The following is a 16,663-nucleotide window of genomic DNA, read 5'->3' as shown; positions in this document are numbered from 1 at the left end:
ATAGAATAGAATATTTTTATTGTCATTGTACATATACCATTAAACCTTGGGTGTTTGTGCCACCAGTGGTAAATATCACGAATAAATAAAAAATAAACGTATGAAATTGATAACATACATAATATGGATATACAGTTTAAAGCTGAATAGTGAACTAAAGTGCAAAAATGCAAACACACTTTTAATACTTAACAGTATTAAATGTATCATTGTAGATTTTGCACTTTATGTGGTTTGCAGCGTTCATGTGGTTAAAATTAGTGCCCCGTGAACAGTCAGCTGTTCGGAGGGGCAGGCTGGCAGATGGGTGCATACAGAATGCAGGCGGGCGCAGTGGCGTGACCTTTCTTCAGTTAGTTGCATCTTTCTGGTTAAGATGATTGGTGGCTTAGGGGCAGACACTGTTCCTCAGTTGTAATGAAATTTGTATTTTGAGTGCGAGACCTTTCACAGGTATCTCGTGTTATTTGTCCTTCAAAACAGAGGACAGAAATATAGGCCTTGCTGTAAACAATATTCATAAAGACTGCTATAATAATCTGACAGCATTTCTAACTGTGGCCCTTCGACTGAGACGGCATTACGTCACTCTGAAGGAATGGAGGAGGAATCCACTTGTCTGATTGTAAGGTCTTAAACCCCTGGGCTGCAGGTGTGGAGAAACAGGCTAAAGACAGGGGATCTCCTGGGAAATTTGTCAGATGGAATCTCAGCGGGGGGGTTGGGGGGGGGGGGGTGATGTCTAAAGGGCGAGGTGTGTACAGGGGTCACTCAAACCCCTGGGAGGCTTCACAGCCTTCGGCAGCCTTTGCTAAAAGGGACTGCAGGTGCAGTGAGTTCTAGAATGTTGATGTTATGTTTGTTTTAGAAGATGGTGAAGGTTATTGGATTGATGCATGGCCACTTATGTAACATACCATCTACAGGTGAATAATCTCCAGAGGTAGAGATTTCAGGTCCAGAGAATACGAATCCAGACAAAGAATTTGTTTCGACCAGCCAGTTCAGTATAAAGAGTCATAGCCGCAGAGTACTCAGCTGGTTGGTTGAAACAAAATCTTGGTCTGGATTTGTACTTTCTGGACCTGAAATCTGCACCTCTGATAATCTCCTCTGCAAAGATTTCCAACAGGAAGCAGAAGGACATGCATGCATTTGGCTATAAATGGGTCAGACCTGAAGCATGTCATACGCCCAGTGTTGACCTTACCATTCCTGCGTGTCCTGCTGTCTTCCAGACTGTGACAAACTGAGGAAGGATGGCTTCCGCAGCTCGCAGTACTACTCCCAGGGCCCCATGTTCTCCGGCTCCAACATGTCGGATGACAGCGCGCAGGAGGACGAGGACATGGACAAGAAGGTGGGTCCCGAAGTCAAACTGACCTGCTCGGTGCTGTTAGCATAATTCCTGTGCAATTAGCAGAGATGCAGCCGATTCAAACAGCAAGGGGTTAAATTAAAGACAATTAGGGGAGCAGATGGAGGGAAAGCAGACTGACTGTGGATCAGGGTTAGCACGCCTAGGGTAATTTGCTCATTTTGGAGGTCTTCTTAAGAGGACAAAGGCAAATTGCTTTATCTCCATAAATTGAAAATGTATTCCTCTGTTATAACAAAAGAAAATTTTACAAGCCAAGTAAACAAGTGGTAGATTATAGTATAAAGCTTGATACTGTTCTACACCGACAGTTATGCCTGTTAGCCCTTTCAGATGTTGCATATAAATTTTCTTCAAATGTGACTCTTGAGTCATGTAAAGTAAATATTAGCCAGTCTCTGCTTTATTGTTTATATCACAAGACAAGTATTTATAGTCTCAATCAATTTAGTGATACGGGATTTGTGGATTTCGAAATAGAGGCTCCACATATCCGAGAGGTAGTCGATTGTTGAGACAATCCTGACCTGACCTCTAGTGGCAGAGAGTGGAATTGCTTCTCGCTTTTTTCCGATGCGGTTCTCCTAGTTATACACCAACTCTTGGCGTTGTGTGTGAGTCTTTGGGGCCGACGTGACTCTATTTGTCACTCTATTCGTGACTCGAATGATTCTATTTGTTACTCTTCCTGCATCCCTGCCCGTCTCTCTTTGCCGAGCAGCCTGGTCTCCCCTGCCTTGGTGTTGTCTTACATTGTGATTTGAAACGCCGGGAATCGAAGGTATTCTCGCTTCTGCGGCGTGTCACAGCCCTCAAGAGCTAAGCGAGGTAGCAGCTTCGGGTTAGCGTACTCATCCCCAACGGCAGCCACATCGGCCCCATGGACTCCTCCATGGACTCCTCCAGGGACTCCTCCCCTGTGAGTGTGTGGCACCGTTGCATGATTTCCTGCTCTGTGCCAGCAGGGAATAGCGGCAGATGGTGCTGACATCAGAAGGTCTGGAAAGTAATAAACAAACAAACAAACAATTAAAAAAAATGAACAAATAAATAAATAGGCAAGCAAATAAAAAGATGAATAAGCAAACAAACAAATAAATAAGAACCTGGTGGAAACCTTGCTATGGAAACTATGGCACTTGCAGTTCAGAGGTGGAGCTCCTGCGAGCGTCCAGGGTGAAGCTCTGGATCATCTCCGTGTCACCGTGGTGGGACACACTAAGTCACGGAGCCTTCAGGGAAGGGTGGATGCTCTTAATTTCCTTTAACCGCCCTTAACCGTTTCTCTGTGACTGAAGGTCCTTATAAAAAATAAGCATCTGGGTCTTGCAATTGTTTGTGTGACCCTTTAACATACCGTCTAAAAGTACAGCACCTTACATGGTCTGACTTCATCTTCTTTATGCATAACTAGTACGTTTATGGACTGGAAATTCTCACCATTTGTGCATATATTCATGTATGTGTATGTATTCATATCTCTTTGTAGAAATGCCAGGCTATTATACAATGATATGACAGTTTTCCCGATGAATAAATTTGTTTCTTCCCTTTCTTGAAGTGAATCTGAAAAAAATGTAACCCTACTAAATACATATAGGTTTATTCTTATATAATGTCATTCCTAAAATAGTGCATAATTTACCCCAAAGTGCTTCACAAAGATAAGGCGTCAAATTAAATATTACTGTATATGTTGTCTTACGGTTATGTGCAGCTATCCTTGTATCTCCATGTCACTGAGGCTCCACCCTGTTTCCCACCAAACACCACTTAGGGACCTGGTCCGGTGACCAAAGCCAAACTCTGTGTTCACAAACTGGCCTTTTACATTGCAAACTGGGCCTAACTAGGCCCTTAATTATGGAAGGACACAGCCAACGTTCCTGGGATCTTAGGCCTACCCCACCCCCTCTTCCTGTTCCATGTTTTAGAACAGGGTGTCAGTTAGTGGTGACCCCCCCCCCCATCCTGTCACACCCACACAAAATTCAGGAAAGACCTGACTTGTTGTTGGACAACCTGTTCTCCTTCTAATGTAGTGGAAAAGCAAGTTTGCTTAACTTTAGCTGCAGGTAAACAGTTAGCCAATTAGCTCTTTGTTGTATTTCTAAAATAATACTTTTTCACATTTTGGCCATAAAAATCTATGAAGACATTCATAACACGTTATAATACATTCATAAAGCATTATAAACATGGCTATAAATATTTATAAAAAGGCATAACACTTTATAGCCATGGGTATTATGCATTATGAATGCTTTATGAAGCTCTCATCTACAATGCACTATAGAAATCGTCATACCGACCATTATAATGCATTATGAATGAATATATATATATCTTATTTGCATAAATGCATATCAGTTGCATTTAGCATATGCAGGTAAACTCTATGCATTTTCAGTTACTCTGGATATGGGTGTAGCTGCTCCATTGGTTAGGCCCGTTTGACGGATCAGTTTCGAGTTTGCCTACGCCTGTTTCACCTCCTCCTCCTTCCTTGTGCCACCTCCAGTCCGAGGTCTCGTCAGAGGACGAGGAGGAGCCGACGTTGCCGGTGAGGCCCCGGACACCCCAGCCGGCAGACAGTAATGATGCAGCTGGTAGCGGCTGGAGCAAGACCATGCCCCTGCCCACCCCAGAGGAAAGAATGAGGCAGCAGGCTCAGGCGGTGCAGACCGACATCGTCCCCATTAACATCACCGGTAGGCTGCGGGGTCCCTGCCATTTCTTCACTGCCACTTCTGGCCCCTTTCAACGTTTCTTGTGTCGGTTCTGAAGATACCCAGGTCATGAGAAGTTTATAGATACGCTCACAGAAAAATGTAGCCTCAGTCCTCACTCGGTCGCTGGTTCAAATCCCAGGGTCGGCAGAGTGACTTCACCATAGGGCTCTTGAACATGACCCTTACCCCTCTTTTGCTCCAGGGACCGGCTGACCCTGATCTCTCAGCTGTATGTCACTTTGGTTAAAAGCATCTGCCAAATATGTAAATGAAGAAAACATGTCGATAAGTGTTCTGAAAGCTTACCCCCATATTTTGCGATCAAACCGCAATAGCAAAATGAATCTGCAATTGAATTATCCCCGATTGACCATAGTCCCTAACTTGCACAATCACTGATCTCTTGGTAGTATCAAATTGTACTAACCCGACTCACTGTATTGATATTAGGATGGGAGGGGCCCTTTATCAGGTCTGGCCCCCAGTCCTCGCACCTGCATAGCATCTCCCTGTCTGCAGATGGCCCTACCCACTGGTCAGCCGTGCCATTTCTCTCCCCCTAAAACTCTCCATCACCCGTCGATCCTTCATTCCACTCAGTCCCTGCTCGGGCCGCATCCGTGTGAGAGCCGGACCCTCCGACGTATCTGGAGAGGTTACCGCTCTACCGCGGATGTGGCAGTGGAGGATGCACCTTGATCTTGCACTAACCCCATCGCTGGCCAGCAGATAAACTTTGGAACCTTTACCTGAAACTTAATGATCCATTTATAAGCCGGTTACGAATGTTAACTTTCGATTTAATGATGTTCCAACTCTACATCAGTGTCCACCTTGGCGGATGGACCAGAGGGACTTTCGCACGATCCCAGATTGTCTCCTGGCCAGCAGGATATGATTTAATGTGTATGCGTATGAATGCCTCTTATCTGGGTGTGTTTATTAATGTCTGTGCGTGTCTGCATGGGAGTCGCATGCCTTTTCAGTAACCAGCTGGTTTGCTCACTCTCGCCGCCTCACACCAGGGGAGACTTTTGACCGGCAGGCCAGCATCCGCCGCTCCTTAGTTAACACTGACACGGTCGTCAGGCGGCCCAAGAAAGTCAAAAGGAGAAAGACAATAACAGGGGTTCCTGACAGCATCCAGAAGGAACTAGGTATGACTTACAATGCTGGGTCCTGTTCCCTGTCATTTTATTCGGTGCAGGGCTCCCCTTAATAGAATCCCCTCCTTCGTCATGTACAATCACCCTTGACCTTCTCTAGAGCCCCTGAGGAAGGATCATAATTCATGGAGAGGTTGAGCTAACCGCCGTGCTAACGTATCGATTTATCCATCTCACTACATTTGTGAAGCCCACACAGTATTTTGATATCACCAGAGGAACCATGTTGTTAAAAGCCATGATTTGAGTCCCAGTTCTGAAGGTTGCCCTCTTGTGGCACCCTGTTGAAATGCCCCGATCTTTGCTCAAGGTTGGTCCACACTGTGTGGGGCTCAGGCCAGTGTATAGGACTATACAGTCAAGAACTGGCTGATGTATCTGCTGTGTCTTCAGCTCGTTCAGTCGCTAGATCTTTAGAGTTTCAACTCTAACTGCAGAGCTGTTGAGCTAGGCCTTTAACTGCAGAGCTGTTGCGATGTTTTACGTCTGTTTGTCCATGATACAACTGTAAAATACAAACCTATAAGAAACTGGTATTAAGAAGATTTAATCATCACCCTTCAAAATATGAGAGTTTACAAGCCTTCTCATGAACAATACCACCAATGTCCCAAATTCACTGGGGTAACACTAACACCAGTCATCTTTCTGTAGCTTTTCCAATGTTCCCTCCTGATAAACAGTAGTGCTAATGGTCCAATATCTGTGCAGTTATTCCCTAAATGTTTCTACACAATAATCCCCAAACACTACAGTAGTGCTTCCCTCATGTTAAAAGCACAGGATAACCCACAATCCATCTCGACCTTTCCATCACTACTTAATATTGTGCCATGTGGGAGATGTTTGTTAATAATACTTTTGAATTTGAAGCACTAGATGTTTGGGGAGGTGTAGGGGGACAGAAGACGTGCACCCCCACACAGGCTCTCAAACCAGCAGGGGTCATCCCAGCCATATGCATTTTTCATTACAGTTAATGACACAAAATTGACCTGTCAATGCCCCCCTTCTCTGTGAGCCTTGGGGGTAGGTGGTAGCTTGGGGGAGGGGTAGCGAGATGGGGAAGTGTAGGGGCTGGGTCTTTATTCCCCCCAGTAGTCATTATGTCAGTATTGCCCACCCTGACCTTTGACAGCTGGTCAGTCAACAAAAATAGCCGAGGGAATCACAGGAGCTCAACACGCTTGTGTAACCCGTGTTTCAGATTTTGATGTAATTCGTATAAGGAAGGCTGTTTTTTTTACGTTGTGCAATGAAGAAAACAGCAATTATTGATGGTTTATACTCAACCTTTATAGCTAAATAAAAATATATTTCTTAAAAGCATATGGGTCATTAAAAGCAAAGTCTGCTTCTGCAGGTTGTTTAGAAAGGCCAGGTTCCTGCTATGGATGTTTAAGGGACTTTTATTGCTTGAAAAAAGCTTTCAGTGGAAGCAAAGCCTCTTCTTCATAGTTATCACTGTGATATGCCCGAATGGTGAAAGAGTTTCCGGAACATTCTGCGTGGTGATTTCCCTCAGCCTTATTTTAATTAAGCCTCAAAAAGGGAAGTAAGCACTTCAGAAGGGCAGCTGCAGATCAAATGAATTAGCCTCCCAATAGATAGGCTTCATTTGCCTGACAGCCTAGTGTCAAAAGTGAACGAGTCTGAAATTTCCCACATTTGATCTTATCCTCTCTGCAGCAGTGACAGGGCACGGCGACCTCCGCCCTCACTCCATGTACATACCTGGTCAGTACTCTACGCTGGGCCGAGTCGGCAGCATGAACTCAGGGCAACGCCACTCTAACACCCGCGACTCCAGCTGCCAGACAGAGGAAGTGAAAGTTGTCCCCCCTTCCATGCGGAGGATCCGGGCACAGAGGGGCCAAGGCATCGCGGCTCAGATGGCCGCCTCCTCAGGGACCCTCCCTATAGCGAGCGACAGCTCCAGCACCATCTTCGCCCCACAGCATAACGGAGGCAGTCAGCGTTTCCATAGCTTGCCCCGCCAGGGAGCCCGTATCTCCTTGAACTTCGAGCCCGGCTACAGCAGGGCCCCCTACAGGCCAGAGGACTGCTCAGCGGGAGCGCTACCTAAACGGATTGGCGCATTACAGGCCGACGGTACCACGGTGCAGTTGCGGAATTCCCCCAAGGCGATAGTGCGACCCAAGTCCGAGGAAGTGAGGAGCACATTGAGTGAGCAGGCCATAGTGGGTCCGGCCTGCACGGTCTCTCCTCATGCTGCCTACTCCACCTCGCTCATCCCCAATGCTACATTGTCATGCTCATCTGAGGTCATCACTATCCACACGGCAAACAGCTGTAGCGGGCTGGGCAGCCCGCAGATGCAGTCTGTCTCCTCCTACCCAAACGACCGGCCCCTCAGTACCGCCGTGGTGAACGGCGGGTCATGCCAAGCTCAGTCGGCCGCCTCCTCCCGCCGTGACTCAGCCGTGTCCCTCAGCACCAGCACTGAGGTCGATTCCCAGTGCAGTACCCTGAACGGGACAAAAGGAAGGAAGAGCCAGGATACCTCAAGCGAGTCTAGCTACTCAGGCGGAAGCTTACAGAGTCAAAGCACAGTCGCCGCCGACCAGTGGGTCAACGACACCCCAGAGAACATTCTACCGAAGAGGCCCCTCACCTCCAGCTGCTCTACCCCGACAAATCATATTTACAGCAGCCCCGAGAGATCCTCAAACAAGACGGATGCCAGTTCTCTGCACTCCATGGACAATGACGGATACTACACTTCCATGCACACGGATTCCGGCATCAGGACCCGGAGCCATAATAACATGCGTGGTAAAATGAGGCACAGTATGTACGAATGCCGCATGTACGACGTCCAGGACGACCCCTCCGGCTTCTACAGTGACAGATCCTTATCCCGGAGCATCTCCCTCCGCAAGTCGAGGAAGCCCCCGCTGCCACCGGCTCGGACAGACTCCTTACGACGCAAGCCAGGGAAGAAGACCAGCGCTAATGGATCGGTCCTTAATGAGACTCTAATTGCCACCCTGCAGCAGACTCTGCAGATGGGCATGAAGGGCAAAGCGAGTCCATCATCCTCTCAGAGCCCCTGCAGCGACTACGAGGATCCTTGGGTGCCGCGTCCGCGGAGTCAGAGCAGCGTAAGTGCTGGGAGCAGCGGCTTGTCGGCCTCCATGGCAAACGTTTACTATATCTGTCCGGTTACACCATCGCAAAGTGACACGAGTAGCCTGCGCTCAGACTACACCGAGACCTGGGGTTACTATCCCGACTACCCTCGGCAACATGGGGAGCAACCGCATTCCCCAACTAGCTCCAGCGGTGCCCCTCCCGAGTTCTCCAATGGAAGTTGTCTGCCCAGCATGTCGCAAGCATCGCGGCCAGAAAGCCAGGACCGCGCAGCGGTGGTCAAGCCTAAAACTTCCTCCCCGGACAGAGTGCATAGACTCACTTCCCCCTCCAGCGGCTACTCCAGCCAATCCAACACACCCACGGCAGGCACCCCCATACCCTCTGGCATGAGGTCAATGTCTCCAGCAGGAGCAAAGTCCAAGCCCAAGGTACCTGAAAGAAAGTCTTCTCTGCTGTCTTCTACATCTGTGTCATCATCCTCCACGTCCTTGTCCTCCAACACCTCAGATTCAGCAAAAAAACCCCCACCTCCTCCACCTCCACCCCTGCCTGGCCTCCATACTTCCCCATCAGTGTCGCCAACCTTCACACTTCATGATTCTAGAGAACCACTATTCAGTCCACCTCCTCCACCGCCTCTCCCCCCCTCTACCCCTGCATATGTGGGTGGGAAAATGATCCCTCCTCTACACAGAACTCCTGAGACACCTGAGATGTCCTCCTATAGCTCTTCTTCAGACTTTCCTCCCCCTCCACCAGAACTTTTGTTTGATTCTGGCTTGCCAGTCAGTAGTGACTTCTCTCCACCTCTTCCCCCTCCGCCTCCTCCTCTGCCACATACTGTTCCCAAGACACCTCTACGACCTCCATTGCATGCTATGATCACACCAGCGGCTCCACCTTTCGGCATTAAAGGTCAGAAAGAATCTCTCAGACTTGTGAATGCTGATTTCAAGGAGAACATAGCCAAAGAGTCAAAATTACCTCCAATGCCCCTGATCACTGCCCAAGCTCTTCAGATGGTGCAACTTAGGTCTGTCAAGAAACTTGAACATGAGGGAGGTGTTCCTACCAAAGCCCAGGACATAGGACGTGCCTTAGAGTCCAACAAGCCTAAAACACCAGAAAAGCCTCAAAAAGTGGAACCTCCTAATGTGTTGTCATTGGCTGTGTGCTCCTCTCGTGCTGTAAATGAAACTGAGATGCAGCTGTCATCTACCAAGAGATTTGGCCAGGAGGCTGGTGATCTGGAAGACACACAGAGTGAAAGCTTGGTGGGCCACCACAGCGACTCTGTGTCCCCAGAAGAGTCCCCGCATCAGTTGTCCCCTACTGTTCCAGCAGTAGCATCACTAAATTTTACACCCAAGAAGAAACCTCCAGTTGTCTCTAAGAAGCCAAAACTCATACTAAAGGTGTCTCAGTCTCCCCCTCAGCCTGTTTCAGAAGAGAGGCAACCTGAAGTTGTGGACGGGGAGATGGTTGTGGGGTTGAGTCCCCAGACTGGGTTGTCGGTGTCAGGGATGGCAGAAGGCCCTGGTGCGACCCAGCAGCAGCACATGGAAGATCATTCTGGAAGCTCCACCACACCCATGACACAGGGCAGCGAGGCCTCCTCAGAAAGCCTACAAGAAGCCAAGACCTGCACAGCGGTAAGCCAGGAGCTCCCCTTCATGGGTGAGAAGAGCATTTCGGATGGACACAGAGACAGAGAGCAAGATCCCAGTAACACCATGGACTCCATCAGCTCAAAGGAAGAAGACAATGGTAAGCAAAACACTATTATTTATACTATTTTTATTAAGTCTACAATATAGCTTGAGCATATATCAGCAGACACTAGATACACACGATTTTCCGGTATAAACTATGGACTCCACAGCTGCCATATTTCGTGAGCTGCCTGTGTTTCTGGACAGGGTTCACCGTAAACAGAGCAGCTGTGTGCTCACCTACCATGGCCACCCCCTGGGGTGGATTCCAGCTCCGTGGGGGTCAGCAGAATTGCAGAGGTCATAAATAGCCCTAATTTATAGCTCTATCCTTTGCTGACCTGCTTGGAGACTCTGTCGCTATTCTGGGGTTGGGCTCAGGCCCAAAGGTCAACATCCCCCCCCCCCCCATACAGGGGATCACGGTAGCATCACACTGCGGCAACAACTGGAGCATTTTCTCCATCACACTCTCCTTGTAAGTCCCTCTCACTCTCCCTCTCTCTCTCTTTCTCCCTCTCTCTCGCTCTCTCCCCCCTCTTTCTCTCTCTCTCTCTCTCTCACTCATATACGCACACACTGACTTAGATAGGGAAGGACAGTGTTCCGAGGAGCAGGCTGGTGAACGGCTAGAGAAGCGGGGGAGGGGGAGTGGCAGCAGGCTAGCATGACATCCATCCGCAGCGGCTTAGAGAGCCTAAGTGCAGATGTTGCAAGGAGGCAGCAGGACTAGGGCAGGGGGAATTGGAAGGCAGGAATATAACGTCCCAAACCCCGCCTCGCTCTCATGCCGACATCTGTCAGTCTCGACTTCAGGGCTGGCAGTGTTAGCGGAACAGCGTGCCGGTCTGCCGGTAACATGTGCTCCCTTACGCTTCCCAGGCGACATATTTGAGGATTCCGTCGTATCCTGCTCCACACCAGTTGCCGACGCAGATGTCTGTGAGGACATGGTGACGCCCACGCGACCCCGGACAACCGAGGACCTTTTCGCCGCCATTCACAGGTATGCATATGTGCCTGCGCCGCTCCCAACCTCCAGCTCGCCCCTCTGTGTTTCTGCCCCGTCCGTTCAAGCAAGTTTTCAGCTTGTGGACCTGAAGTACAAGTTAACAAGACTACACTGCATGCCTGGCCCATCGGCGCACACTTCGCTGTGACACCCTAGGCTTACGCAGTTCAGTCGTTCATGTGGCGTGAGCATCCTTTGGTCGGTTCCCTAATCCTGGAAGCAGAGCTGCTACAGGACAAACTTTATCTATGTTTTTCAGTCACTGCAATTTTTTTTTTTTTTTTTAATTTCCGTCCTCTGATGTCCTGATATGTCCATCACTGCCTCTGAGTGCCTTTCTGTGTAGCCGCTCTTTTGAAGCTCGAGTGTCTGTCCCCCGTCCCTGAGTTTCCTCACACCTGTCTCCCTCCTCCCCTTTCCTCTTCCTCTTTTCCTACGCAGTCTGGAAAGGCTGAAGGTGTGGCACAGGCTGGCAAGTAACCCAAAAGTTAGCTGCCCGTCATTTGTAGTGAGATCTTGACAAATCGAATAGATACGCTGCTTATGAAGATCCAATCACAAGAATGTTATTTCATCTGTAATGGTGCTACAGGGAATCTTTGACCTTGTAAACAAGGGCGAACTAAATATTCTGCTGTGGAGTAGACCCTTCTTGTGATGCAGCATGTATTAGCAGGATGGTGCAATGCCCCACTAGTGCCCCCGAGTGGAAGGGCCTGTAGTAGCATTTAAAGTTACTATTTATCATCATGTTAAAGCTGTTTCAAACCTTACTGAGCAGTGCATTATGGGACGCCAGTTAAGTGGAGTTTATGGCTTTCTCTGTGGAACCTAATTCCGTTATTCAGTGCTCATATTCCAAACTGTGTGATTTTTCTGCTGGTAATTCAGTTCTCCATAGAATGATATAAAATATACATTTCTGCTCAGGGGGAACCGATATGAATTATGTAAAAGACAATTTCATTTTTTTTTCTGAAACACTTGCAGCCATTTTTGGGCAATTGAGGGCCTTTGCCGTACTGCAGATGCTAATATCATCTATCAGATTACATGATAGGGTGGTTCAGCGTCCAAATTCGAAAATATGTTGGCCTCCATCTTTCTTCCTCCATCAGGATCATGCCCTTTAACAGACAGTCTCTGCCCCGATCAGGTCCAAACGGAAGGTGTTGGGCCGGAGGGAGTCTGAGGAGGAACGGTCGCGGGGCCATTCGCCGTCGCCCCCGGTAACGCCTACGAGCAGCTCCCCCAGCTTGGCCTCACTGCCCCGCCAGGCGAGTTCCGTCCAGCGCAGCCTCCGTAAGTCGGCCACCAGCAGCGACAACTTCAAGGCCCTGCTGCTGAAGAAGGGCAGCCGCTCTGAGACCGGCTTCCGCATCTCCGCCACCGAGATGCTCAAGAACACAGACCCTCGTTTCCAGCGGACGCGCTCCGAGTCCTCCCTGGAGTTCTCAGCACCGGACAGCCCCGGCGGGTCTCCTAGCCACGGAAAGCAGGTGATGGAGGAGTGGGCTCGTAGTGAAGGCTTCTCGCCACGCTTCCCTGGCATTGGCTCCTCCTCCTTGGGGGGGTCCCGGTATGGGCGGTCTCGGACACCACCCTCAGCGGCCAGCAGCAGGTACAACGCTCGCAGCCGCATTCCGAGCAGCCCCATGACTGTCATCTGCGAGGGGGACGGTGAACTGATGGAGGCCGGCGACGACTGTGAGGAAGTAGGGAGCCCCCTGCAGGATCCTAATGGCACTTCACACAACAACGATGGCAGTTAAATAGGAGGGACAGCTTTGGACTAGAAGCTATGCCCCAGGGCTGCTGGTCCCGGGTTTGAAGTGGACACCGGTTTTACAACAGTTTTTACCACTAACATCCTGTCATTTTAACGTCTGTTTCCAAAAGCAGTGGCAAGATTTCCAAAGCCAAGGTGAGCGTTCTGTTTTAGTCGGGTTTGGGTTGATTTCTTCTTCTGAAAGACAGAGTAGGTGTGAGAAGGATGGACCGTAAACTAATGCTGAAAGGAAGTCATTGGAGAATGTGGATCCTATATAGTAACTATTATTTAACAGAAAAGCATTGTTTAATAGTTTTGGGAAAGTGAAATAGAAAGCCTTTCATTTTAGCCCTGTAGATGCCTTCCTTTGCCTTTGGGTGAGTGGTGAAGATGGCAGCTGGGCCAATAGCTGAAAATATGTGACATCTAATTTCCTCTTTACATGAACAGGCCGAACGAGAAAGGAGGTAGAGATAAGATGGATTTTCTGCAAGTTTGGCAGATCTTAATAGTGTCATATGAGTTAGTAGATTTGCACTCTTGGTTGTTTTTCGGTAGTGTTGTGTAAAAAAGATGTTAGGATAATTTACTAAGTGGAGATGAAGAATTGTATGTGAAACTTACTTGAAAAATCACAAAGTCCCGTTTTACTTGTGAATGTTTAGTTACCAAAGAACTAATAAGATTTAGTCTGGATTATTATAAGGATGTGAGACAAGTCTGATGGATTGTTCTAGACTGGATGTGGCCAATCTTGTAATGGAAACAGAATCTTATCTAGACTCACCATTAATTTAACTTTAACTTTCTATAATAGATTTCTTTCCTGTGAGGTTTTGTACTTTTTTTGTAAATATATAGACTGTAAAAGTAACATTTTGACTTATTTTTCACAGAATTTGTACATTTTTAGTACTTTGTTATGAAAACACAGGGAGTGTATCCTTTTGTAGACTATTTATTTTAGCATAGTGAAAAAATGGATGTAATTAACCCCCTCCCTGTGTGATAAGGAAGTGGGGGGCCCTACAGGCCTAAATATGCTGTTTTGGGTCTGAACGACGAGGCCTTACAAAGCTGGCGGGGGTGAAATCGGTGCCACATTGTAAAATGTTCCTCTTGCTTTCAGCAGTAGCAATAGCCTCTTGAATGTCTGCTGCTGGCAAAGGTGAACATTGGAAAATCTATGACCGTCAACGCAAATATGTCCAATACACTGAATTTTATTTTGTCTTAAGTATGTGTTTAACAAATAAAATAATTTGTTAACTGAGTTTTTCCCCTAATTTCTATTAATGTCTGTGCATCATTTATTTTTACACAGTACCAGAGTTTTCATAAATGTTGATTATTCCCTTTGGTATTTTATCCAGTTTCCGCATCAGCGACACCTCACTGAGCAGAGTGGAATTCTACTAAAAACACAGACATGGATATCAGAGGTCCCACTCATCTGCCTTTTGTCACAGCAGTTAAAGTCTCAGTCTCCCCCACCCCCACCTGTCACTTTAAATATTCCTGTGGGACCGGGAGCCCCCCAGCCCCCTCAGGGAAACAGTTCACCACCTGCCCCAGGTCCTGTTAAATCAAGCCTCTGACAGCATTTTCAATACAATTCCTCTAGAATTAGATACTAGACAAGAAGTTTTAAAAAGATCCAAGAGAGACTTAAACCAGCGATTCCGTAACATTCCCTATAAACGGCTTAAAATTACAGTAAGGATTACAAGGGTGATATTTTATTCCTCCCTGTGGGAATGTTGGATCGTTTTTGCACGTCCCATCTCGCTCTCCTCGAGACACAGACACACACATACATGTCCTGATTAAATTAGATTTCAATTTATGAACAATATTTCATTTAAAAAAAATTTGAATTTCCAGTCTGAAAGATGTGAGAATTGAGAAATACATTCATCATTTGGTTTTGAAACACAATAAATAACAACAAACACCAATGCTCAATCACTCACTGCAGCAGTAATAGCGGTATTACAAAAAGTAATAAAAAAAAAAAGTTTATTAAAATAATAAGAATAATAAGTTTCACCACTAATTGAACCAGTGGTCGGTTATCTGGTAACAATTTTTCACCAAAGGTTGGCACGTAGAGCACTGGGCACTGGGCACTGGGCATCAGCCAACGAACCAGCACCACCTAGAGGGCTATCGGGCACCTGCAGTCTCAGGTAATCAGCTGTTTCCTGTATTATGACATAATAAAATGCTGAGCATTTTCATGTTAATTACACCAAATTATAATAAAAAGACATTCTTGTTTCCCCCAGAACCACGTGTCCTTGGGTAAAAGACACTCAGATGTATTTTGTGCATAGAGTTTAGGAGTGAGATAGACCTCTTAGAGTTGTAACACTTTACATTCATTTATTAGGCAGATGCTTTTGTTCACAGTGACACACGAGTGAAGCTCAGCCACTGTTCTTGGAGCGACTAGTGCCAAGGGCCCTGCTTAAGGGCCACATGATGGCATCACGGTATCAGCCGTGGGATTTGAACCAGCAACCTTGTGATCACAGTACTAATGCTCAGAGCCACACACCATGTGAAATGAGCTTTATAAACATAATTTTAAAAAATCGCTCTGCCAGTGCTCCATGGACATCAGCGAGGGCCGACAGGCTGGCGTCGGTGCCCTCTTTGCCCCAATGGCCACCCCCTGCAGGCTTTGGACGGAAGGTCAAGTACCCTGATGTAGTTCTCTTCAACCACGGAGACTTCCAATAGCAGCCTCCAGGGCACACAGCAGGGAAGATCGTAAAACAGCTGTCGATGGATACATGGATATATATATATACATACATGTTCCTGATATCCTTCCCAGCTCTGGAGCTATTCGCAAGAACAGCATCCTGGAAGAAATCACTGATGGCAGGCAGCATGCTCTCTGACACCATCCCAAAAAGCAGAGTACAACAGCAGTGAAAAACATTTCGCAGTGATTTCACTGCTTTTCTTAATCAGGGGATGTGCTCCTATATGTGCTTTTCATGTTTTTCTTTCTTTGTGCTATCATTCTTAATAAACAGACCAGGAACACCAAACTCAATGCGTGTGTCTTACACTATCAAACTGTACTTAGCCGAAGGAGATGAGAGAATGGTATTAGAAAGCAGTGTTACACTTACTGAAATACAAGGTCTCTTGGCTATATGAAAAACCTTTACTGTATGCGAAACCTGATTATCAAACCTGTTGATGTGCGGTTCTATATTACAATGCAGCGAGACAGAGTCATAAACTCAGCGTGTCTGACATTATGTAATAAAGAGCAGGTATCATAAATAATACCGGGATTCCGTGCCCCCTACTGTAAAATTCTAGCACAGCACTAGTGTAAATGACGGTGTGTGTATAACAGGGATGATAAAGCACATCATTAAACGTTCCATAAGAGAGTTCTCATTTCCATTTACAATTTAAATAATGTGGGTAGCATGGTGACTGGCATGCTCACTCTGTGAATGTGCACGTGTGTGTGTGTGTGTGTGATCCTGCCATTGGGTGTTATCTATCTATCTATCTATCTATCTATCTATCTATCTATCTATCTATCTATCTATCTATCTATCTATCTATCTATCTATCTGTCGATAGTCGTGTGAAGTTCAGTTTTATATTATTTTATGGTTAAAATCGTACGATTTAATCTTCTAATCCCACCTCATACTACAACGACAGCCAATAAAACCGCAGAACATCTACTCCAACTCTCCGGTTTCCTAGCGACGGCCAATGGGAATGGAGAATTCGCCTT

At 47.0% G+C, this 16,663-nt stretch overlaps 1 protein-coding gene across 3 annotated transcripts in view; it reads left to right on the top strand.

Annotated features, from left to right (window-relative positions):
• Positions 1-14,163, top strand: part of LOC125715148 (NHS-like protein 1) — a 43,619-nt gene extending 29,456 nt beyond the window's left edge. For 2 of the 3 annotated variants that reach the window (XM_048986425.1, XM_048986423.1), the window contains exons 3-8: positions 1,239-1,360; positions 3,900-4,089; positions 5,136-5,267; positions 6,966-10,160; positions 10,988-11,111; positions 12,274-14,163. In XM_048986425.1, coding sequence (XP_048842382.1) covers positions 1,239-1,360; positions 3,900-4,089; positions 5,136-5,267; positions 6,966-10,160; positions 10,988-11,111; positions 12,274-12,889 — 4,379 coding nt within the window. In that variant the 3' untranslated portion in view covers positions 12,890-14,163. The remainder of the gene's footprint in view (positions 1-1,238; positions 1,361-3,899; positions 4,090-5,135; positions 5,268-6,965; positions 10,161-10,987; positions 11,112-12,273) is intronic. The other variant, XM_048986426.1, reaches the window with a different exon arrangement.
• The last annotated feature ends 2,500 nt before the right edge of the window (positions 14,164-16,663 follow it).

This window comes from Brienomyrus brachyistius, chromosome 19, assembly GCF_023856365.1.
Source record: "Brienomyrus brachyistius isolate T26 chromosome 19, BBRACH_0.4, whole genome shotgun sequence".
Lineage (NCBI taxonomy): Eukaryota > Metazoa > Chordata > Actinopteri > Osteoglossiformes > Mormyridae > Brienomyrus > Brienomyrus brachyistius.
This window is presented reverse-complemented; position numbering and strand designations above follow the sequence as displayed.